Consider the following 22,801-nt stretch of genomic DNA (forward strand, 5'->3'; position numbering starts at 1 on the left):
AATTTCCTCTTTGGGACACGAGGTTTTGCTGGCTTTGCCTTTTGCTTCGAAGCTGCTTCCAACCTTCGCAACAACAACAATCATTGTCAGTTGTCTTGCCGCCGCTGTCGTCTGTGGGAACATTGGTGAGAACATCTTGCTGACTCGAACAAGACAAGATCACCACTGATGTCCGCGGCACCGACAATGGACGTCAACCTCTCCAAGGAAGAGGGCGTCCGCATCGCAGTCGTCGGCTGCGGCCACGGCGTGCTGAACGACATCTACGCTTCTGTAGAAGAGGCCGCCAAACGGGCGGGCTGGGACAGTGGTCCGGATCTTCTCATCGTCGGCGGTGACTTCCAGTCTGTCCGCAACCTGTACGACCTCAACTGCGTCAGCGTGCCACCAAAGTATCGCGAACTGGGCGACTTTCATGAGTACTACTCTGGCGCCCGGACCGCACCATACCTGACCCTCTTCGTCGGTGGCAACCATGAGGCGAGCAACTACCTCTTCGAGCTCTACTTCGGCGGGTGGGTCGCACCAAACATCTACTTCATGGGCGCTGCCAACGTGCTTCGCTTCGGACCACTCAGGATCATGGGAATCGGCGGCATCTACAAGCCCTACGACTACCGCGAGCCTCATCACGAACGACTGCCTTACAGTGAGAACGATAAGAAGACCGTCTTCCACACCCGTGAGCTGGATGTCAGCAAGCTTCATCAGATCCGCACGCATCTCGACATCTGCATGAGCCACGACTGGCCAAACGGCGTGGAGTGGTGTGGCAACTACGAGCAGCTGTTCAAGTTCAAGCCTCACCTTGAGGAAGACGCTAGGAACCATCAGCTCGGCAGTATGTCAAGCAAAGTCCTGATGGCCAATCTGAAGCCACGCTTCTGGTTCAGCGCTCACTTGCACTGCGAGTACGTCGCCAAAGTCCAATGGGACAAGCCTGCCGAGAAACAGCAGGGCAACAAGGTATGTTGAACCCCTTTGCGATGATTTAATGATCCACGAGCGCTGTGCTTTGGCTTCCAGCTCGCATCCGCAAGCTCGAGGTTCGCTCTAAGCATCGCACATCCCTCTTCCGTGAAGGTTGCATCTGATATTGTCACTCACGAGCTGCGGTTTCCGGCTGCTGTAAACATGCTCAAGCATGATCGTCAATTGCTGACCTCTTCCACAGGATGAGATCGACCTCGAGGCCGATGACGACGACAACGATGCGCGTGCAGAATTGCCAGAGGTCTTCCACGGCAATGGGCTTTCATACCATGAGAGAATTGAAGATGCACGCTACAGGATTACGAACAAGACCACCAAGTTTCTGGCGCTCGACAAGCTCCTTCCAGGCCGAAGATTCATGCGTGCAATCACCATCCGTCCGCGTAAAAACCAAGACATCGTTGCGGAGCGTCCCTTCAAACTCACATACGACCCGGAATGGCTTGCCATTACACGCGCCTTCGCCCAGCAAGAGCCCCTCACCGTTGGAGACCCGTCTGCGGAAGTCCCGGGGGTCAAGGGGTGGTTCGAGACAGCGAGGCTGATAGACGACAACTGGACCTGGATCAACGAGCACCTCAGCGAAGCCGATTTGATCGTCCCCGAGAACTTCGAAATCACTGCTCCTGTATACGACGGCGGCAGGCTGCGCGACATCGGCAACTATGGTCGAGTCAGAGAGTACCCGAACCCACAGACCCAGCGTTACTGCGAGCTGATCGAGATCGATAACCCGCTCGAGGTCTCAGACGCCCAGATTGATGCGAACGTGGCCAAAGGTGAGACCTTTTTTGTAGTTCGTGAGCGCTCTAATGCTTACGATATGTATCGTCCAGGCCCCACTAGAGGCGGAGGAGCTCATAGAGGAGGAGACAGTGGAGGTCGCGGCGGAGGCAACAGAGGCGGGCGTGGAGGAGGTAACCGAGGCGGTCGTGGAGGCGGCCACAGGGGAGGTCGTGGAGGCAAGAACAATCGTGGCTACGGAGACCGTGGAGGTAGGGCTCGGAACCTCTTCAACATTTACTCCGGATGAGAGAGCGACCATTCTTCAGGCCAAAACCAACATCGAAGCGGATCGGACGACGACAGACATCATCGACCTCTTCCTCGACCGCCCCTACCGCCCCGACCACCCCTTCTACCACCAGGCTGTCCTCTCCGTTCATACAACTTCTCCCGTCCGAATGCAGCATCAGCGAGACGGAGATAACTCACTACCCCTTGATCGACGATTGCAAGAATGACGCTCTTGTACCCATGCTTGAGCTTTTGATAGAGCTGTGACTGTTCAGGAGGGGGTTTGTACGGCGCCGTTTCCATCAGAGCACTGAGCTGCGCTGACGTCGGCACAGCACTTTCCCGAGCATTGACGACAGCGATGCGGAAATCCGGAGGACCGGGCGCAGACTTCTTGTAGGCTGTGTTGCTGGGCTTCCAGACATGATATGTGATGCGAAAGGCTGGATCGGTGGCGAGCTGGGAATCATCGGGACCAAAGCGTGCTGTTGGATCGTAGGTTGGTATAATGGCCAGTCTTCGATAGATCTCGGCGTAGCTGCGGTACGGCTTTGATGCAACCAGTGGGCCTTGACTGCTCTCTTCTTCCTTCACCTTGTCGTCTGCCTTGAACAACTCCCACCATGATGTGTAGTAGTTGAACAACCCCACATGCCACGTCGGCGGCGTCATACTCGGAATTGCAGCATAGCACTCATCCCCTGGCACCTTCCCCTCCCCCTCCCACGTCGGCGCCCGATGCACCACATACCCCGACCGCTTCAGATTCGAGTAGACCGCATACCGCTCAAACGTCAACCCGCCACCCCTCTCCCCCTCGTCACCCAGAAACATCGCATAAGCCCCCTGCAAACTCATCGCCAACCCTTCCTGCCCAGGCCACCTCACATCCACCGTCCCGCGATTCATCAAAAACAGCACCTCCTCCGGTAACAACCACACCCTCTGCCCCCTGCGCTCGTCGTCTCCAAACGGATCCTCGATCGCCGGCAAAACCGTCCCCATCCGCACGAACAGCGGTCCCTTCGGATTGTAAGCGTACGCCATGTTCGTCTCCGGATGGTAAGTCGCGAGCGTGTGGCCGCGAGGCTGGTGGGTCCGTTGGAAGGCGAGGGCGGCGTGCATGGCGTGGCGGGAGGCGGCGAGGGTGTTGGATTGCAGGGCGGTGGCGTGGGGCTCAAAGTCCTTTTCGCCGCGTTTGGGGATGGAGGCGTCTTCGCGGCTGGGGGAAAGTCAGTACAACGTGTCTTGTTCTCGGGAGACGATGTGATTACGATATGGTGGTGAGGAAGCGGAAGTCTTGGGTTTCATCGGTGAGATCTGGTTCTTCGCCTGATGCGCCGCCGCGGGGCATCGCATCTTCTTCTGCGTCTGCCATTTTGAGTTAGAGGGTTGTTCGTTAGGTCTGTGAATCGTGAATATTCAAGTGTATTTGTCCATTTGACGGAAATCCACGTGAGGGATCGACGCAAGTGAAATCGAAAATGACTCAATCAGGAAGGAACAGAAGGTCTTGGCGGCGCTTACACTTCAGGTTCTCGCCTTTGGATAGCGGCGCTTCGAAAGACATCAACATTCGACGTAAATATTATCCATGTTTCGGACCTGAATAATGGAGACTGTGCCGCATACAACGGACTGGGTAAAGTAGAAGAGTGCCCTTTGGCCGCCAGGTAAGAGACCGTTCTTTCTCTCACACTCCTGCTCTTACGGTGGCTGCTTTTTTGTTCGTTCGAGCGTTTCTTGTTCTCCTAGTCAGCATGTCGCTCGTTACACGCCACTTCAAAGCACTTCTGCTTCTTCTCGTACCGATCCTCTTTGTCTCCTCCTCAGCGAGCAGTCCTACACATGGGAATCAGAGCCTAAGCTTTGAGGAGAACGAATGCAATGTCTACATTCCGAGTATCTACGTATGGAACTGGCAGCCCGCCGCTGTCACAGTGGCGGAGGATGGAGCATCGGCTACGCCTACTGTGCCGACCAACCCAGACGGGACACAGACAGCTATCATCACTGTCACGACGAGTGCACGCATGCACGACGGTACTTGGGAGGCGCTCACTAGTTTGAGTACCTTGTAAGAAACCTCTCAAATCGCCGAGAAGTTTATGTGGGACCTGACATTGACAGAGCTTTCCCAACCGGTCGCTACGATATGCCAGCATCTTACGAGTGGTGCTCCTCAAGCGCCTGCAGCTCGAACAGCACCACGACCGTCATGATGCCTACCTCAGTCTTCTACCCAGCCGCAAGCTTTGCGTATGACACTGTTCAGACGGCTACCGGCAAGGGTCTACATTGGTCTCTGCATCCAACATATGTAGTAGCGGGACCCCTTGAGGTCAGCTGGTTTCGTTCTGTCTATTCTGATCAGGCTCCTTTGCAGGAGTGCAAGCCGACGTCTACGATGGGCACCAACGGTCGGCCACCGATTGCTTTACAGCCGTATGGTATGATCGGACCTACAGTCTCAACAGCGGAAGCAGTGTCAACCACAGCTCAGCCAATACCGGCTCATACGCTGGGCCGCATACATGGCTTAGCTACCCAACTCACGGAAAGTTCGGCTGCGACCCAGGCAAACGACGAAGGAGATCGGGAAAGGCAATCAGAGCACATCGAGACCGCGAACCCATCCGAGCAGACCACGAGACCCGTGCAGCACCAGTCGTACGCCGCTCACTCGACCCGGCATCCTCCAAGCGTGACGAGCACCTCGAAACTGGAAGAGACGGTCAGGGTGTCCAGATACAGGACTGATCCAGCTTCTTCCTCGAAGATAGCTACTAGTGAGACCACGGCCACTCGTCACGACAAGCAGGAACCTGCCGGTACCTACACCATACACAGTGGGAAAACTACACCGCCAGGAGGATCTGCCGTGAGCGTACCAATTGCCACAATACCAGTGGTCATGAGCGGCACCACCGTGCTCAATAGCCAAATTTCACCCATCTCCAATTCTCCGAGCCATGCTGTACAGGTCTTCGGCAATGTCACCTTGTCGATGACGGATGGCAACGTGGTCTTTCACGGCCAGACCCTTGTCATCAGCTCTACGCTCACTATCGGTACTGGAAGCGCCATCACCAGGTTAGCTCTCGGGACGGATAGCGCTGGAGATACTGTATTTCTCGGAGAGTCGACGATATCCGCCAACCGGTCTACAGTAGCGCGTGTCCAGCCTACGATACAGTCGAGCTTGCCGCGATTGACATACGCGACGCAGGCTCCTTCATCTTCGGTTGCATCTTCTCCGGGCTTGGTCAGCGCCTCCTCCGCTGAATCGAGCCTTCGTCCTACCAGGTGGAGCATCTTCGGGGCGTTAATTCTCGCGATGTTCAACAGCAAATATGGTTACGGTACACCATTCCGATGAGAATCTCCAAACCTTCCTCTTCCGGCACTTCTCCGCAAGACTGCAACACCACCACTTCTTGACCGAGGCTGGAGATACAGCACCCAACACATCCATCTTGTTGTGGACCCGAGGCAGGGCATTGTAGATTCTCTCACACGTGTAGGTAACAGAGATTCTTCTTCCATATTATCAACTACTAGCTCCCATTACAACTCAAGCACTAAGACCATGGCCGCCGCAAGGAATCGACCTATCCGCATTGCAGGCATGTCTATAGCTGAAGATGGAATGGCTGCGATCGCTAACCAATACGCAAAGGATGTTCGGGCGCGGCGACCGACCGGCGGCATGCGATGGCGATCCTCGCCGCGAACCATCCGAACGACCCTATCGATGTGATCATGGGCGATTGGATGTCGGAAGCCAACATGACGGCCAGGGCTACGCTCAAGACTGACGGTATGCTGAGCTATAACAATCACGTCCAAGAGAGAAGCTAAGGCGCATGAGATGGCGGCGATGCATACGAACCCACATTCATCGAATCGCTGGAGCCTGCACTGAAGGACATTGCGCGGCATGGAATCAAGGTTGCTGTCAATGCCGGAGCTTCGGACACGAAACGGCTGTCAGAGGTTGTCACGGAGATGGTGAAGAAGAAGGGACTTGATCTCAAGGTCGCGTGGATCAGTGGAGACGAGGTACTACCGGCTGTACAAAAGGCGCAGAAGGAGGGCAAGAGCAAGTTCGAGAACATCTGCACAGGCGAGGTGCTGGACGAATGGAAGTTCAAGCCCATATACGCTCAAGCATACTTGGGTGGGCTCGGGATAGCTGCAGCCTTCGACAAGGGAGCAGACATCGTCGTCTGCGGCCGAGTCAGCGATGCGAGTCCCTGCATTGGCGCAGCAGTGTGGTGGCACGGATGGTCGCGAGACCAACTCCACGAGCTCGCCAACGCTTTCGTCACCGGCCATCTCATCGAATGCAGCAACTACGTCTGCGGCGGCAACTTCACGGGCTTCAAGAGCCTGGAATGGAAAGGCTGGCATGATATTGGCTACCCCATTGCTGAAATCTCGAAGAATGGTCAAGCCATCATCACCAAGCAGCAAGGCTCCGGCGGCGAAGTTAGCACGCAGACGTGCACGTCCCAACTGCTTTACGAGATCCAAGGACCCTGGTACTTCAACTCCGACGTCACCGCCGTCCTCGACGGGCTGTACTTCGAGCAAGTCGGCACCGACCGCGTAGCCCTACGAGGCGTGCGCGGCGAACTCCCACCGCCCACGACCAAAATCGGCATCACGGCCAAAGGCGGCTACCAAGCCGAAGTGCACTGGTTCCTCACCGGCCTCGACATCCCCGACAAAGCGCGCATGATGGAAGCCCAAGCCCGGCACATGCTGAAACCGTATTCCCACCGATTCAGCAAACTCGAGTTCACGCTCAACGGCTCGGCAGCAGAAGACGCTTCGAACCAGAACGCCGCGACGGTGGATTTCCGGATCTTCGTGCAAGCGCCGAATGCCAGCGACATTGCTCCGGACAAATTCTTCCGCCCCGTTGTAGATCCGATCATGGAGGGCTATCCGGGCGCGACGCCGCATCTGGACTGGCGACAGGGGTTCCCGAAGGCGATTCAGGAGTATTATGTCACTCTGCTCCCGCAGGCGGATGTGCAGCATAAAGTCCACCTCTGGGATGGAAAGGAATTCGACATTCCGGCTCCGCCCCAGTCGAGGACGTATCCTGCTCAGCAGCCTAGTCAGGTTGAAGCGCTGGATGTGCAGTCCACGGACTGGGGGCAGACGGTCAGAGGACCGCTGGGCTGGATAGTGCACGCACGGAGTGGTGATAAGGGGTCGAATGCGAACGTGGGGTTTTGGGTGCGGCATCGGGATGAGTGGGATTGGCTGCGAAGCATGCTTTCGATCAATAACATCAAGCGGCTGCTGGCGGAGGAGTATAAGGGGAAGAAGATTGTGGGTTCCACTTCCACCAGAGCATGTCAGGCAGGAGAAGCTAATGAACGTGACAGGACCGATTCGAGCTCCCGAACGCTTATGCGGTGCACTTTCTGCTCCACGACCATCTCGATCGCGGTGTCAGCTGCTCGAGCTCCTATGATTTCCTTGGGAAGAACGTGGCAGAGTTCTTGCGGTCGAAGCATGTTGATCTGCCGCAGAAGTTCTTGAACAGGGGCAGGTTATGAGACAGACTTCGTCAGGAGCGGAACAAGCTTCTGAAATTGGTACTTCTGATCATTCTTCATTGTGGCCCCTCCTATGCACATTTTACGCACAGTAAGTAGCCGCTTCTCATCACACAGCGAAGTCCTGTCAGTCCAGCTGCACTGTCTTATGCCTTCGCAGCCACCCCGAAACGCATCTGCCCAGCATCAAAGACCGCAAAGTACTGCTTCAGCAGCACGTCTCCGATGATGTTCACCCCATTGCCTTCGTTGGGCTGAATACCACCGAAGCATATCCCTTGCCCTGCCTCCATGTACGTCATGTCCGCCCCCTTTACCGTCACGGTGTGGTCGCCGATCGCCACGCCGAAGTCTGGAAGGGTTGAGCTGCAAGGGTACTGGTAACCCTGGCTGGACAGCTGCGCGCCTTGCACTTGGCTGTAGTACGTCTCGACGACATCGTTGTCCCAGATCAAGAGCGAGGTGCCGGTGTCGGCGATGGTCAAGCTGCAGGTCTGGCATTGGTGAGTGTTGCCGCCGACGGTGTACGTCTGCGACTCGACGGCCCAGAAACCGTCGCGGTTGTCCACTGGAGCGTAGCTGATCTCGCCAGTGTACTTGCTCGTGTCGATCGTTCCGAACTCGTAGGTGCCAGAAGCGTCTTCCTCGAGGTCAGCGGTGAAGAGGGGTTGCTCGAGATCGTCCATCACATTCTCGAACCACGTCTTCTGCGGCTGGGGTGAGACTGTGTTGATGCTACTGAATGCCAGACCCAGCAGACCATCGTTCGCCTCCCACTCTAGGAAGGATGTGGACACCTCCTCGGCAAGCTCAATGGCCTGCCTCTGCGCGATGACGCCGCCGACGTTGACAACATCAAAGCCAACTGAACCTTGGGCGGTGCTGCCGTCGCCGTACTGAATCTGCCATGACCCGCCACCGTACTTCTTGAAAGTGGAGCTCTTGGATGGGTTGAACACAGCGTGGCCGGAGCTCTCGCTCTGAGGCATGGCAGAACTGAACACCCAGAGGTCGGCAGATCCGGTGTCGAAGTCCAGGTTCATCTTCTGGCCTCCAATAGTGACGGGTGAGATGTAAGCAGCCTCATTGTCCTCGGGAGTGGCGCTGACTTCGCCATCGTCAGATCCGCTGCCCGAAGGAGATGAGGATGACGGTGCGGGCGCGCTGACCACTGAACTGCTGCTTGAGGCAGGGCCTGGCCTCATACTGCTGGATCCGAACTGAGAAGGCAGAGGCACAGACGTGCTCGCCGCAATGCTGCTCACGGGCCAGGGCTGGGAGGGCTGTCCGGAAGGAATCACGCTAGCCGAGGCAGGCGAACCAGAGACGATGACGCTCTCGGATGGGAACGCTGGCACGCTGGATGATCCGATGATGAACCATGCGTCTGAGCTCGAAGAAGGGAGTCCGTACCCGGCGGCGGCGCTGGAAGGCTGAGCCACTTCCCAGGGTGCGATGGTGAGAGTCGTGTATACTTCCCAAGGCGACGCGCTGGACTGCTGGTCCGAGTAGCCCTCGCTTGGCCACTTATCCTCAAACGTCGAGAGAGGCTCCTGGAAGATGATGTCCCACCCGTACTTGCGATAAGCACGAGACATGGCCTGGCCACCGGAGCACTTCTTGTGACCCTTGGCGCCAGCCTTGAAGCTATGCTTCGCACGCGGCTTGGTGGGTGCCGCCACGGTCCAGGTTGCCGTGACGGCGAGGAGGAGTAGCGAGAGACCGCGGTGCATGGTGGCGGTGGGTTGTTTCGGTAGCGAAGGATGCTGTATAGCTGTCGAGTTTGCTGAACGAAGGTGGTCGACTTCTGCTGAAATTGTTGTCGGAGCGAGTGACGTGGGTTGAAGTGACGTGGTTCAGTCAAAGTCTGTCAAAGAAAATAATGAATGAATCACGGAGAAGCGGATGGCAAAGAGTGTGAGTGTCGCGGTGACACGACAAGTGAGCCCAGCTCGTGACGAAGAAGAAAGAAGGTGAAGGTGAGGACGAAGTTGTGTGCGACGTGGAAAGCAAACAAAGGCTGATATGATGGAGACCTACAGCCAAGTCTACTTGTGACAGACTAGGCAGGAGCGGCAGCCGGGGGTGGCCGACGGGAAGCTTGTGACACTCTGGCCTGCGGAACGGAAGTGCCACGGTGTGTCAGGACAGCCTTCATGTTTTGGCTAGAGCGCGATACCTGCTCGTCACGTTTGAGGATTGCGTACTTCATCACGGTGTGGCTGCATCGGGGGTGGATCACACATACTGGACATGCAGCAAGCAAGACGAAGATTGGGCTCGTAGAAGTGCCACGACGGCTAAAGCATTCTAGTAGGCGCTTGACAACCTTTGTCCGGCGTTGGCGCAAACGGCTCCACCATGGGCATCCATAATCAAGCCTCGAGGAGAAAGAGGACGTTTCATGCTATACACCACTCGTCCAGATTCAGGAGCCAGATTGTGAGACGAGGCAGTGACGACGGCCCTGCCAAGCCATGAGCTTAAATGCTTCAAGGCATGTGATAGGCCGTCTCACCATCAGCCTTAAACCATCTCCTGAATCTCCAAAACATTTCTGTCTGTCACAACAGCATCTTGTGAAACTTCATCTCGGCTTCATCCGCTGGCCCCCATCTTGGTCTTTGTCCGATGGCGGCGACGATGCCGTTCCGCCGACCAGGGAAGGGTACAACGTTGGCCAAGATCAGAGAGGACCACCAGGCAGAGCGACAACATCCAGCCTCACACCCGTACCGCAAAGCGCAATGTTGCTACACATCAAGCACAGCACGGATGTGAACGAGGAGGGACATTGATAGTGGATGAGATGACTTTCCAGCTACTACAGACACGAAGATACAACCAAGGCCGTGGAAGCCATTGGATCGGTGCACACCGATATTGCGCCTCAACCAATAACCTCTTCGGTGTCAACCACATTTCATCCATCAACATCATGCTCTTGCACCTGGCTGTATCCCACCGCTACTTTGAGGTGTCAAGCACGTACCGGCCAGCAATTTGGCCCTTATGCATCATGTCGTACACGCTCTGGAGCTCGGAGAGACCGACAGTCTTGAAGGGTGCCTTAATCAGGCCACGGCGGTAGAAGTCGAGCGCCTCGGAGGTATCCTTGCGGTTGCCAACGTATGAGGCACGAATGGTAATCATCTTGACGACCGACTCGAAGACTGGGGCGCGGACATAGGCACCGGCCGGCAGACCAATGAAGACGACAGTTCCCCTGGCGAGGTCAGAAGGCGATCTTGATGTCAGAGGTGAGAAGGAACTTACCTTGGGCGTACGTATTCGGCAGCCTGCTGGAATGGCTTTTCAGCGGTGGCAACCAGAATGACGGCGTGTGGGCCCTACGACAGTCTTGTTAGTAGCTGCTGTGGTCATCAGACTGACGAGAAACATACAAGACCATCCTCAGTTGCAGCCTGAACATCCTTGGCCACGTTCTGGCTGGTGGAGAAGTCGACGAATGCGTACGAGCCCAGCTGCTCCAAACACATCTTCCTCTTGTCCTCACCAGCATCAATAGCAATGCATCGGAGGCCCATGGCCTTGGCGTACTGCTGAGCGAGAGATCCGAGACCACCACCAGCACCGACAATGGCCACAGTCTGGCCTGGCTTAGCACCCGACTCCTTCAATCCCTTGTAGACTGTGATACCGGCGCAGAGCACTGGTGCCACACCGTCGAGGGGGATGTCCTTGTGCAGACGGGCAACGTGCGCCGCCTTTGCAATGCAGTATTGCTGGAAGGTGCCGTCGACGGTGTACCCAGAGAGGAGTGCCTTCGAGCAGAGAGGCTCGTCGGACTGCTGGCAGAAGTCGCAAGCAAGGCAGGAGCCGTTGATCCACTTCACACCGGCATGGTCGCCAATCTCGACATCCTTGACCAGCTCGCCGCGTGCAACAACCACACCTGCACCCTCGTGGCCTCCGACGAGCGGAAGCTTGGTGGGCAGTGGCCAGTCACCGTTCACGGCGTGCAGATCAGTGTGGCAGACACCGCTGTACTTGATGTTGACCAGAACCTCATCTGGTCCGGGTTGCTGAACGTCGATGTCTTTGAACTCAACTGGGCCGCCGGTCTTCTCAATGACCATGGCCTTCTGCTTCTTGGGAATCTCGGGCATCTTGGCTGGTGGTTGTGGTGGTTTGGGCGGGTCAAAAATGAAGCTGCTGAAATGTGGTCTGAATGTGGGTATCTTGTTTCGAGGATGAGGGGATGAAGAAATGGGAGCCTGCCTCTCTTATGCACGCATCTGCTCCATCCTGACCATGCCTACGCCCCACATCACTCCGTTCGAAGGGAGGGGCATTGCTGATCCGGCCAGAAGGTCCACGTCTGCGTCATGCAGCTACTCGAGACCCCTCGACCAACGACCTCCGGATTCACGGGCGTCATAGCTGGATCTTGCATAGCACTGGCGCGCCTTGACCTTTCTGCACCATCCAGAGGTGTTGCAAGCTCAGCGTTTGTAGCCACAAACCCGATCGAGGCCCCGGCCACCAAGTCTTGAGGTTGGTGTAGCTACCGCCCGCCTGCAGGGCCGGAGAACGCGTCGAAACGTATTGGTCCAGGGCAATGTTCGGGGCCACGGAAGGTTGCTAGAAAGTCGAGCTACCCCATGCGTTGATTTGGAGCATTATGCAGGAGTTCTTCGAATGCGGGGCAGAGCTCTGGCAACGGCTGCCGATGTCCACCACATCAAGCTCTCCCACCAGATCTGCGGCTTGCATCTGACTCACCACAACTGTAGATACAGCCCGCAGATGCCCGACTTCCCTGTCGTCGTACTCGGTCGAACGCTTGTCTTCAGATTCGCTTGATAGCTGGAAATAACAGCTCCGGTTTAGAGACTACCAGATCCGGACAAGCGCAGATCCACATGCACATGCACGTCGCACGAGATCTCCGCCATCTCTCTGGTTCCTGGGGAAATAGCTGGGGAACGTTGGTCGAGTGGTCGAGAGCTATGCGGTCCTGCGGATGCAACCCTAACATGCTCTCGAAATCTGGTGAGAAGGTTGCCATCCTTGCTCACGTAACGACAACCATCCGGGACGGGATGGCCCCGGGCTGCAACACATTGCGCTGAAAGTCAATCCGTTCGAGCGCTGGTCTGGAGGCATCGTCCGTTGCTGTACGGGAGGAGAGCTTTGACGGCCCAGAAGTATGGGCACGTTGAACCCGGTCCCGCCCACCACGAGGCGTTGTCTGTGAGGCGCAGCCTTTCGACCGGATCCTTCATGGGCCAGTGGAGTCAAGGATAGCTGAGCTGTGCCGATAATATGGCGTACCTTCCACCGCGGGAAAGGGAGGCTGGTATGCTCCTTAGAGACCTGCAGCTGTGTCGAAGTTGGCAAGTCATCATCCAATTGACGCCGAGACGCACAGCTACACATCAGCCAGGTCGGCTCAGCTTCGCACCGGTCTCTTGGGACGGCGTTCCGAGATGCCTTCGGTTGAAACAGTAGGTACGTCCTTGTAGCAGAGGCAGGTGAGCAGTGGGATTCACATCGCAGCACGAGGGTGGGCGTTGAAGATGAGGATGCTTTCAGCAACGACCTTGATGGGATGGCCCACATGAGCTTCTAGTTTGGTGAGTGTGCCTATACATACAGTCACTGCGTTGAGGCTGTTGCGAAGATGCACGTGCTGAGATGGAGGTACATTGGCAGGGAGGGTCTGAGCAAGACTGCGATCACTGTACAATTGGTAGGTATGAACACAATAGCTTCTTCTATCGATTCTCAATCAGCACTCCGCTCACCCGACCGTGGTCTTCACTTTCGTCTCATTGTTCGTCGCCGCACGTCGAAGGCGATCTTGCAGGCACACGGCTCCAGGGATAACTCCAGATCTCGTGCCCTCTGCTCACGATCAAAGTACCAGGGAGGTCGACGTTCCAATCCAGGCCCTGCATATTGCCCTGGTGAGGCTGAGCAAGATCGCTGTCGATGAGCTTGGTAGCCTTCCAACATTAGATGGAGTTCGCTGGGAGTGAGTTCGTCGGGAGTGAATTCGTCGGGAGTGAGTCCGTCGCGGCTTCTGTGGCGATACAGCTTCAATAGCGCATGTGCTGCCTATCAGAAGGTTTGCAGGCATCCAAACACCTGACAGAATCTATGGGGTTCGATCGACTCGCGTTGGCAGGCAAAACAAGGCAGAGCGCTTGAACCTTTGCGCTTGATGATGACATGGCGACCAGAGGATAGAAAGACCGCTCGTCGATCCCAGAGCGATGCAGTTATACAAGTATGACTTCGAGGCAAGAATCTCGGACTTTAGAGGTTCTGTACAGAAGCCAACTGCTGGAGGGCATCGTACCCGAGGAACGTGGCAACGTGTTGCTCCAATTCCGAAGCAACTTGCCCATATTGCTGCTCTCCAGGCATCACAACCTTCGTAAGGCCTAGGGTGTTGTAGAGATAGTCGCGACTGTGGCGTCTTAAAATACCATCGAAGCTGCACACCGACAAGCAGAGAAGGTCCTCACGGCTTATCGTCGCTCGCTTAGTCAAAGCATACGACCATGGACGGTCGCCCGGCCACGAGCACATCTGGCCTGCCCCGCTGTCCCGTACGGTTCGGTGTGAAGCTGGCCCGAGTATGCTGTAGCGATCCGTTCTCGCCTCCTTTCTGCAGACGACGTACAGTCTGCGCGAGTCCTGTTGTACATCCGGTTTGGGGCTTGCTCGGAGTGAGCTTGGGCCGATCGAGAGCAGCACATCGCCTTCTCTGGTTTGTCTGGGCACCATGAAGACCAAGTTGCCTGTGTCAAACTCTGAGTTGCCTCGAACCTATAGAAGTCGATAGTCATCCTGCGAGGATAGGAAGTGGATGTAGTCAGGTGTGCTGATGCAGTCGAGCATGCTCACTTTGCGATCGGTAAGACGTGAGTCCATGCATACTTCATCAGTACAACAGGCGCAATGTGCGTGGTATCTCCAGGCATCCGGAAGCGGCTCCACGCTGCCACGGAGATGTCTGCGTTGCGTCTCTTCACAGTCGACGAGAATGTCGACTGCTCTCTTCTCAGCTCTCTGACTTGTAGAGATCTGATGACACATGACCGGGCAAAGCACGACAGCAACTTCTTCAACATGCTGTGGGCATGGTAAATCCTTGGTGTGGGTGTCGGACGATTCCATCCGCTGGACAAAAAGATCTCTGAGAGTCTTTCGAAACTCAGAGGAGGCTTTGAAGGACTGCTGCGCAAGTACTCGGACTGAGAGTAAGACCTCCCCAAGGCTCCCCATTGAATCCATCCTAGAAGAGCGCCCACGTACGGACAGGTGCGCTTCACGAGCACCTTGGTCCTGGAGACATCGGTACGACCCAATGTAGGCCAGCAGCACGTCAAAGAGTGGCATCTCGTAGTCAATTACGATGCGTGCGCGAGCAGCTGGGTCAATGAGCGAATAGAGACCGAACAATTTGTCGCGAGGATATTTGCAGTGCCGATGGGCGTAGCGAATGATTACAGTCGCAGAGTAAAGTGATGGTGGTTTACTTCGCAGGGCTCTGAGATTGGAGTTGGCTTCGGTGTGGATAGAGGCAGACATCTTGTTCATCATAGCAAAGTCGTTCAAGAACGAAGCCAGCCGGTCCAGATATATCGTTCCCACGAACAATTGCCTTTGCCGATTCAGTCTCTGTTCCAGGACGTTCAGTGGTACTCGTGCCTCGCCATAAAACAAGTCTACCTCTTGAGCCAACATGCACTCCTGGAGTGTGAAGACGCGTGTGAAGTAAGCTCGTGATGCGATGTGCTCCAGCATGCGTAGCCAATTCAAGCCGCTTGCCTGTACGGAGAGCATGTTGGCGCTAAACAACCGCTTTGCCAAATTCTCTCCGGCGGCTTCAGGTCCTAGGCAAGCTGCTACGAGTCTTGCACCGGAGTAAATGGCACCCATTTGGCCTACCTGCTCCGCCTTCTCACGATGGCAGCCCTGGTCGATGCATATCGAGTCCACGAAGCAGGGTTCGCTGATACCATGCTGCTTCATTTGGCGTAGTGCCTCCCAACAGTTCAGGCGAACGGGGTGCCATTGACCGTCTATGAGGATCCTTCGTGCATCTTCGCTCTCTCCCCAAACATACGACACAGCGACGTATCCTCCAGCGATATCGAGGACGTTGTGCACGCTCAAGGTGCATTCGATGGTGTCCCCTCCATCCTGCCTCCCGTCAAGCTGAAGCTCCAACAAGCGAATTTGTTTTGTGGCATCCCGCAAAGGTGGTCTCTGCAGCGTCGGAAAGTTTGGAAGCGCCATGTCGTGTGGTAAAATAGTCCCTCAAGATGCCGTCTGCCTTTTGAGGTCGTCGTTGTTTAGTACGGAGATGGCGAAATATAGCTGTCCTTGCGTAGGCAGTGGAAGTTTGGCGAGGCTGCGAGGCTGCGAGGGGGCAGGGCAGTGTTACGCTAAGGTACATGCATGAAATAGCTGATGCGTTACCTCGTGACTGACGGTGGCCGTTTCGAAACCCTCCCTTGCGGAGTCGTCGATTAAAGCTCGCTTTTGACGAGATCGAATTCAGTTTGGCTGAAGTATCCTTAGAACGTAACACCCATTCTACGCTCTAAGCTGCGCATCAGCACTATGATCAGATTCGTAGACTGCAGGATCATAGGACGCCGCCGGCCCAAAAGACGGCGATGTGCTTGACGATGCCTCTGCAGCAGCCGCGGTCGACTGCTTCTCAGCATCCACTATTTCCAGCGCCCCCTTCTGCTTCTGTGCGCGCTCCAACAGCTCTGTCCACAGATTCTCCAGATCGATCTCGCCACGCTTCTCCTCCGTCATCATCTGCACCACCACATTCGAGCCAGTCGTCTGCGTGCCAAAACCGACTATGTTCTCTTCCCGCCGTATCTGCTCTTTAGTCTTCGGCAGCTCACCTCCTTGCACCCGACCAAGGTTCACACACACCCAACCCGTCCTGATACCATCATCGATCTCTGAGTCGCCAGATGCTTTGGCTCCCACAGCACTCATAAGCTTCGACCTCTTGGCCTTCCTCCGCATCTTTAGCTTCAGCTCGTTGCGACCTAGCAGGCCATCGGCGTAGGGATGTAGTTTATATGTCGTTCTCAGCCACCGACATAATCGATCTGCCGAGACGTGAAGGTGCTTCTCTGATCGCGCTGTGCCGATAATCATGAAGAGGTTCGCTCCTAGCGCCGGCGGAGGGTCGATGGACCGTAAATCGAGGATCGTGAGGTCGTCCATCCCGAGTTCGACGGAGACATGCTCAAGTAATGGCTGGAGGATCGAAGGTGGATTGTCGGGCAGATCTGGCAGTCGTTGTCGAGCGGCCAGAGGGTTTTGGGCCTGTTCTGCGAACGGCTGCTGCGCTTGTAGATACCATGGCAGGTTGTCTTCTTTCTTTGTCTTCTGCTGGGGCTGTTCTTGCTCCTGTACCTCTTCCTCGCGCTCTGGCTGTTCTGCTTCTTCGAGAGGCTCATCGGTTGTGCTGGCTTTTGGCGACTGGTTGATGGTCTCGTTGATATCGTTCAGTGCATGATCTGCTTGCACCTGAGCTTGCCATAATCGTTCATCAACTCCTCGTAACCTTGGTGTTGACTGTGATATGGCTCGTCTCTGATGCCGGAGCGGTGGTGATGGGACATCCGGTTGAATGCCAACGCTCGCGATGAAGGACCGTAAAACCGATCGCTGACAGTTTCCGCATCTCAATGCCGTCGATATCGGTCGTTGTAGCGCCATTGTATGAGGATGTAGAGTATAGTGGATCTTCGCCTCCCGGACATTGACAGACGATATGCCAAGACATTTGCGGAGTTTCGGGGGTGCATTGAGATGGAGCGACGACCGCATCTGCTTCTTCTCTTCCAACCACGACGACAGCTATGTCTTCCTCCAAGACATATCAATGCCTCTCGTGCCGGCTCAAGTCATCAATATGGCAAAACACCACCAGCTCAGGTCGCCGCCAGTTCCACGCTTCATCCCCTGCCAAAGCGCGCAAACGAGTCTATCCCAGCATCAAGGCCGCGGACCTCGAACAGCCGCAATTTCGACCGTACACTGAGCGCGAGAAAAAGCTGCTCAGGCTGAAGTACACACCAGAGCAGATGAAAGTCATCGAGGCCGGAGAGAAAGCAATCACGGCAGAAGACATGGCTCAGCAAGGACGAATGCGAACAGATCCCATGCGCATCGAGTATCTGGACGACTTCTCCACGATGCGACCAGTTCTGGATCGACCAGTGACCGATCAGGATCTGCAAGGCGACGAGCTAGTCGAGGGCGAGAACCGCTCAAGCCGCGGCGGAGCCAGCAAGAACCCCCAGCAGAAAGAGGATGCCGAGCAGAAGGAGGAGACGGACCCGCATATGCTGCGTCTATGCCAGCAAACGGGGATGACGAAGGAGGAGATCAGGAAGATCCGAGTGAAGAATCTGGTGATGCATCGGGTGGTGAACCAGACGAGGATGGGGAAGATCCAGTCGTTGTACTATCTCACCATTGCGGGTAATCAGGACGGCATGGTGGGGATTGGAGAGGGTAAGGCGGCGGAAGATGAGGATGGGAGGAGGCAGGCTATGATGAATGCGGTGCGGAATATGAAGCCTATACCGCGGTATGAGGAGAGGACGATTTATGGCGAGGTGCAGGGGAAGGTTGGCGCGTCCGTCGTGCAGTTGAGCTCGAGGGGGCCTGGTGAGTCCGTGCAGTTTCATACAATGCGCGATAGAATACTAATACCTTTGACTAGGCTTCGGCAACCGCTGCCAACACCTCATCTTTGAGCTTGCACGAGCAGCAGGTATCAGCGATCTTGCAGCCCGCACGCCACGCTCACGCAACAAGATGAACGTCGTTAAGGCAGCTTTCCAGGCTTTGACGAGCCAGCGCCTACCAGAAGACGTGGCAAAGGGCAGAGGAAGGAAGATGGTGGATGCGCGGAGTGTGTACTATGGCGGCCAAGTGCTGTAAAGCAAGGTCGTTGGCGTTTGTATGCATAGCGCATGGCGTTCGTCCACCGTGGTTCATTGTGCAGTGTAGCTCGAGCCTTGACCCATCAAGTTAGGTCTCGAATCTGACTTCAGTCCATATCCGCCTCGTGTTAAATATCCTCGTCAAGCCCAGCTCCCTTCCCCTTTCTCATACCGAGCGGCAGGTGGACAGACCCCCATGTCAGGCTCATCCCTCGTCACATTCATACTCATTTGCCATTAATTCCTCCCAGTCTCATGCCCTCGACTCAACCTCACTGCGCCTCCTCTCAAAACTCAGCGATCCCCACCCTCCCCACCCTCCCTCCCCTCATCCCCAAAAATCTCCTGCTGCAACACAATACTATAGACACTCGCCTTCAACAGCGTAAATACCGTCGCCGTCTTCCTCTCCAGCCCCCTTAGCGCATCTAGGATCTCTACTGAGGGATTCGCTGCTAGTTCCGCTAGTAAACCCGATAACTACAATGCATTCGTTAGTATGGTGAAAGAGGGGGATGAGGGAGCGGGAGGAGGTACGTTATCGAGGTTGCCAGCAAGTTTGGCGTACTCGTCTAGGACTCCTTGTTCTAGGGAGGTTAGGGAGTCTTCGCCTGTGGTTTGGGCGGGTGGGGGGCGGGTGGTGGACGAGGTTGAGGCGTCCATTGTTCGGTCTTTAGAGGGCTGGTCTCAAGAGCGGTGGCAGGGTGTTATCGTTCCAGCATTTCGTAGATTTCTTTTTTCAAGTGTTACTTTACACTGTCGATAGAACGCGAGGAGGTGAAGACGCGATCGGATACGGCTTGGCAAAGCTCGCTTCTAGGTGCCAATCACACCACTTTCACGCGACGAACATATAAATGACGGCGAGCTCTCTGATTCAAGTAATACCCTTATATACACCATATGATCCCCCCTTTCGAATGATCGTATCGTAAACGTGTCGTGCGCTCAAACATCTCAAGCCGCCATCAAAAAGAACGCTGTTCCAGCACGGGTCAAGAAACTCCTCCATGCCACTCACTGTACAGGTACCGCCTCGTAACGCCAGCGCCCTTTTACTCCTTGCCATCCTCCCATCTAGACCCCTCGACGCGCGCTCATTCCTCCTGCACAACTCTCATCCCACACAGCGGCCACGTCCGCCTCTTCTCCCACCTCCCTCGGTCCTACCGATGTCCATTCACCACCGGCCCCTCATCCCCGACATCCCCTTCATGATGCAACGTCACGCTGTTAAATTCCTCGAACGGATCCGCAATCTCCCCACCAGGCGTGTCCAATCCGCTATCCAACGGCACGCCCTTCATCTTGCTCGCGGGCACCTGCCAGCCTTTATTCTTCCCTGTCGGAGGCGCCTCGCCCAAGTCCACCGAGCCGGATTCTTTCACGTTACGGAAGTTGACCGTGTCGATGCCGCGGCCTTGGTTAGGCACGATGGGCGGTTTGGAGTGGCGGAGGAGGGCCCACGAGGTGCTGCGGAAGAAGGGGTGGGCTTTGACGTCGGAGGCGCCGGCGCGGGAGCCCAGGCGGCGGAGCTCGTCTTTGATTAGGAGTTTGCGGATGAGCGATTTGCAGAGGCTAGACTCATATCAGCATAACTCCAAGAGTCTTCGTTAATGGAGTGGTGGACTCACTTGCTGGTGTGCGGGTGTCCAGAGCCCTCAGGGAAGGGCACTTCATCTCGCAAGATGTTTGCAAACGTGGCATTCCTGTTCTTGCCCTTGAAGGGCGTGGTGCCGAAAAGCATCTCGTAGATCAGGATGCCCAGCGTCCACCAATCGACCGCACTCGTGTGTCCGCAGCCCTTGATCACTTCTGGTGCAATGTACTCCTCTGTTCCAACAAACGAGTTGGTCCTGAAGTTCGCGATGCAGCTCTTTGTGTCGATCGTGGGCATGTTGTTAGGTGAAGGATTCGACGTGATACCGCCGGTGTGCAGGCGCCCGGAACTCGAGTTGCTCGCCGCTAGGAGCATTGCGGGTGCACCACCTGGATCTGACTGTTTGGACAAGTCGAAATCTGAAAGCATGATGTGTCCTGACTGATGTAACAGGATGTCTGCGAGTTATTAGCGCTGATTGTCGTCATTTCGCAGACAGCATGTGCTTACTCTCTGGCTTCAGATCTCGGTAGATGAAGCCCATCAAGTGCAGATACTCCAGCGCAGCCGTAACCTCAGCAGCATAGAATCGAGCCGCATCTTCGTCCACACACTTGTTTGGCCGCGTCTGCAAGGCTCTGAAGAACTCGCCTCCACTGCAGTACTCCATACATAAGTACAGGTGATCCTCCGACTGGAACGAGTGGTACAACGTAACGATGAATGGGTGGTTGGAGGTGGCCAGAATTTCCTGCTCAGCGAGTGCACGCTTGATCTTGTTGCGCTTGATCATCTCCTTCTTCGAGAGGACTGTAACGAGTCAGCATTGAATCCAACCACAACTTGCACCAAATTCTTACCTTTCATGGCGTATAGTCTCGAGCTCTTCTTCTCCCTCACCAAGTACACCTTTCCGACATCACCCTTCCCAATGAGCTTGATTTTGTCGAAGCTCGACGGCCCAACCTCCACGTTCCGCACTTTGATGCTGTTGCTGCTGTACGTCCTTCTAAAGGCCACGCTATTTCGGATCTTCCCGGGCGTAAGCTTGCCCTCAATACCAGGAATGCCGGGAACAGGAAGCAGGTCGTCGTTCTGCGGCATCGTCTCCACCATCGACAACGCAGAAGCATTGCCATGTTGTCCAAGCACGCCATTGGCCTTCATGGGAGAGTCCAGATCGCTGGTCTGCGGTCTGCTACCACTGCTATCCGCGCTGCCCTTGCTCTTACTCTTGCTGAAAAGTCCTTGCGCATTCGGCGCACTGGCGACTCTCCTCAGCTTTCTTGCGAGCTCTTCCTTGCCAGACGTGCCCGCTGCATCCTTCGAAAGACTATCCGCGCCAACTTTCTTCGGTGTGCCGGGAGTGTCTGGCGGTGAAGGTGGAACGCTGCTATCGTTGTGATGCCGTAACGCGGGCGGGCCTTGATGTTGAAAGTACGGGTTGACGTGGGCAGTAGGGCTCATGCCATCGTCGAGCGGGTTGCCTTCGGATGCCACAGTGTGACTCCTGTTCCTACCAAGATGTGGCATGAATCTGCTGTTCCGCAGACTTTTTGTGTTCTGTGATTGCGGGGTCCGAGTGCCGTCATCCTTTTGCTCCTTCTGCGAGGGCTCTGTCTCGGAAGTAGGTGTTCCTACGGAGTCGCCTGTGCCGGTTTTCGAAGGTATCCGGAAGAAGTTCTTGATCTTTTGGCCAGTCGATCCCGTGACCTTCTGGTTGTTGCTCATATTGAGGCCGGAGAAATTCCGCTTCCCTCCATCGGACGTGTTGTGAGGCATGCTGGCGTTGTGCTTGGCCGCGACTGCTGTCATCGCCGCCTGGGGGCAGGCCGGTGTACGTCAGTTACTGAAGCCGGTAGTATCAACACCACGAGAGTAGGGCGCAATGAGGTGGTAGGGAGTAGCAATGGGAAGTTGACTGATCGCCAACGAAGGATCCGTGTGGTATGGCCAGAACGACAGGCGATTAGGTCGGGGAGTGGTGATAGCGCTGGTCTCGGCTCTCGCTTGCCGGTCACAGCTCAGCAGCGCCGCGGGAGTGCTACATGGCCCATCTTATACAGACGGCGGCGGTGTGAAGGGGGTGGTGGGTGGTCAGTGAGACCCTCGAAATGGATTTCTCATGGTTAGGGAAGAAAGGTTCCAGGTTGCTTTGAAAGGTGACGTTGCTGCGCCCACAACTGCGGAAGTGGATTGCAAATCACGCCCGAGCTTCGAGCGCGGAGGGGAAGGGAAGGGAAGGCCCCTGCCGGCTACATTCTCTTTCTGGCCCAGCGAAGGATGAATTGGCTCTCTACACTACATGTGACTGGTCTCCCCTACACTATCCACATTGATGCGCTCTCATGGCAGTGAAGGCATCCTGCGTTCGCAAAGGCACGACGACTCGCTTGCAGGAAAAACAACCAGACCGGACCGCCCAGATCCGCCACCGACCTGCATAACCGACGCAGGTGCCCCCATCACCTGCATCGATGCCAGAAGCCATAGCCATTTCTATCACCGTTGCAACGCTTCGACAATAAGGCTTCCTGAAAGACAAACCAGATGCATAGCAGCCAGAGACTCGCACACAGGATGACGACCCAGCAGCTACGGGAAACTGGCGTTCCAGTTCTGGGATGGAGTCGGCCGCCTAATCTATG

The 22,801-nt window shown here is 55.8% G+C and overlaps 10 protein-coding genes across 10 annotated transcripts; 4 read left to right on the top strand and 6 right to left on the bottom strand.

Annotated features, from left to right (window-relative positions):
* Positions 1-186: 186 nt before the first annotated feature.
* DBR1 (lariat debranching enzyme) lies at positions 187-2,026 on the top strand (the record flags this gene model as incomplete). The annotated part of the gene is made up of 2 exons (XM_064806152.1): positions 187-966; positions 1,175-2,026. 2 exons carry the CDS (start codon positions 187-189, stop codon positions 2,024-2,026), a joined length of 1,632 nt encoding a protein of 543 aa, XP_064655478.1.
* Positions 2,027-2,085: 59 nt separating this feature from the next.
* SEN54 (tRNA-splicing endonuclease subunit sen54) lies at positions 2,086-3,388 on the bottom strand (the record flags this gene model as incomplete). The annotated part of the gene is made up of 2 exons (XM_064806153.1): positions 2,086-3,232; positions 3,285-3,388. The coding sequence occupies 2 exons, from the start codon at positions 3,386-3,388 to the stop codon at positions 2,086-2,088; spliced, it is 1,251 nt and encodes a 416-aa protein (XP_064655479.1).
* Positions 3,389-3,770: 382 nt separating this feature from the next.
* On the top strand, positions 3,771-5,389 carry LTR77_008925 (uncharacterized protein; the record flags this gene model as incomplete). Its single annotated transcript, XM_064806154.1, has 2 exons — positions 3,771-4,087; positions 4,141-5,389. The coding sequence occupies 2 exons, from the start codon at positions 3,771-3,773 to the stop codon at positions 5,387-5,389; spliced, it is 1,566 nt and encodes a 521-aa protein (XP_064655480.1).
* A 335-nt stretch (positions 5,390-5,724) lies between these two features.
* On the top strand, positions 5,725-7,586 carry LTR77_008926 (uncharacterized protein; the record flags this gene model as incomplete). The annotated part of the gene is made up of 3 exons (XM_064806155.1): positions 5,725-5,830; positions 5,882-7,356; positions 7,413-7,586. The coding sequence occupies 3 exons, from the start codon at positions 5,725-5,727 to the stop codon at positions 7,584-7,586; spliced, it is 1,755 nt and encodes a 584-aa protein (XP_064655481.1).
* A 146-nt stretch (positions 7,587-7,732) lies between these two features.
* On the bottom strand, positions 7,733-9,319 carry LTR77_008927 (uncharacterized protein; the record flags this gene model as incomplete). Its single annotated transcript, XM_064806156.1, has 1 exon — positions 7,733-9,319. The coding sequence occupies one exon, from the start codon at positions 9,317-9,319 to the stop codon at positions 7,733-7,735; it is 1,587 nt and encodes a 528-aa protein (XP_064655482.1).
* Positions 9,320-10,553: 1,234 nt separating this feature from the next.
* Positions 10,554-11,716, bottom strand: ADH1 (alcohol dehydrogenase; the record flags this gene model as incomplete). Its single annotated transcript, XM_064806157.1, has 3 exons — positions 10,554-10,812; positions 10,863-10,936; positions 10,991-11,716. 3 exons carry the CDS (start codon positions 11,714-11,716, stop codon positions 10,554-10,556), a joined length of 1,059 nt encoding a protein of 352 aa, XP_064655483.1.
* A 2,155-nt stretch (positions 11,717-13,871) lies between these two features.
* Positions 13,872-15,863, bottom strand: LTR77_008929 (uncharacterized protein; the record flags this gene model as incomplete). Its single annotated transcript, XM_064806158.1, has 2 exons — positions 13,872-14,387; positions 14,877-15,863. 2 exons carry the CDS (start codon positions 15,861-15,863, stop codon positions 13,872-13,874), a joined length of 1,503 nt encoding a protein of 500 aa, XP_064655484.1.
* Positions 15,864-16,163: 300 nt separating this feature from the next.
* Positions 16,164-17,318, bottom strand: ATP25 (ATPase synthesis protein 25 mitochondrial; the record flags this gene model as incomplete). The annotated part of the gene is made up of 1 exon (XM_064806159.1): positions 16,164-17,318. The coding sequence occupies one exon, from the start codon at positions 17,316-17,318 to the stop codon at positions 16,164-16,166; it is 1,155 nt and encodes a 384-aa protein (XP_064655485.1).
* A 143-nt stretch (positions 17,319-17,461) lies between these two features.
* On the top strand, positions 17,462-18,551 carry MRPS5 (28S ribosomal protein S5, mitochondrial; the record flags this gene model as incomplete). The annotated part of the gene is made up of 2 exons (XM_064806160.1): positions 17,462-18,275; positions 18,331-18,551. 2 exons carry the CDS (start codon positions 17,462-17,464, stop codon positions 18,549-18,551), a joined length of 1,035 nt encoding a protein of 344 aa, XP_064655486.1.
* A 1,168-nt stretch (positions 18,552-19,719) lies between these two features.
* Positions 19,720-21,935, bottom strand: NRC2 (serine/threonine protein kinase, AGC; the record flags this gene model as incomplete). Its single annotated transcript, XM_064806161.1, has 4 exons — positions 19,720-20,131; positions 20,188-20,611; positions 20,664-20,963; positions 21,014-21,935. 4 exons carry the CDS (start codon positions 21,933-21,935, stop codon positions 19,720-19,722), a joined length of 2,058 nt encoding a protein of 685 aa, XP_064655487.1.
* Positions 21,936-22,801: the final 866 nt, after the last annotated feature.

This window comes from Saxophila tyrrhenica, assembly GCF_035928015.1.
Source record: "Saxophila tyrrhenica strain CCFEE 5935 chromosome Unknown scaffold_16, whole genome shotgun sequence".
Classification (NCBI taxonomy): domain Eukaryota; kingdom Fungi; phylum Ascomycota; class Dothideomycetes; order Mycosphaerellales; family Extremaceae; genus Saxophila; species Saxophila tyrrhenica.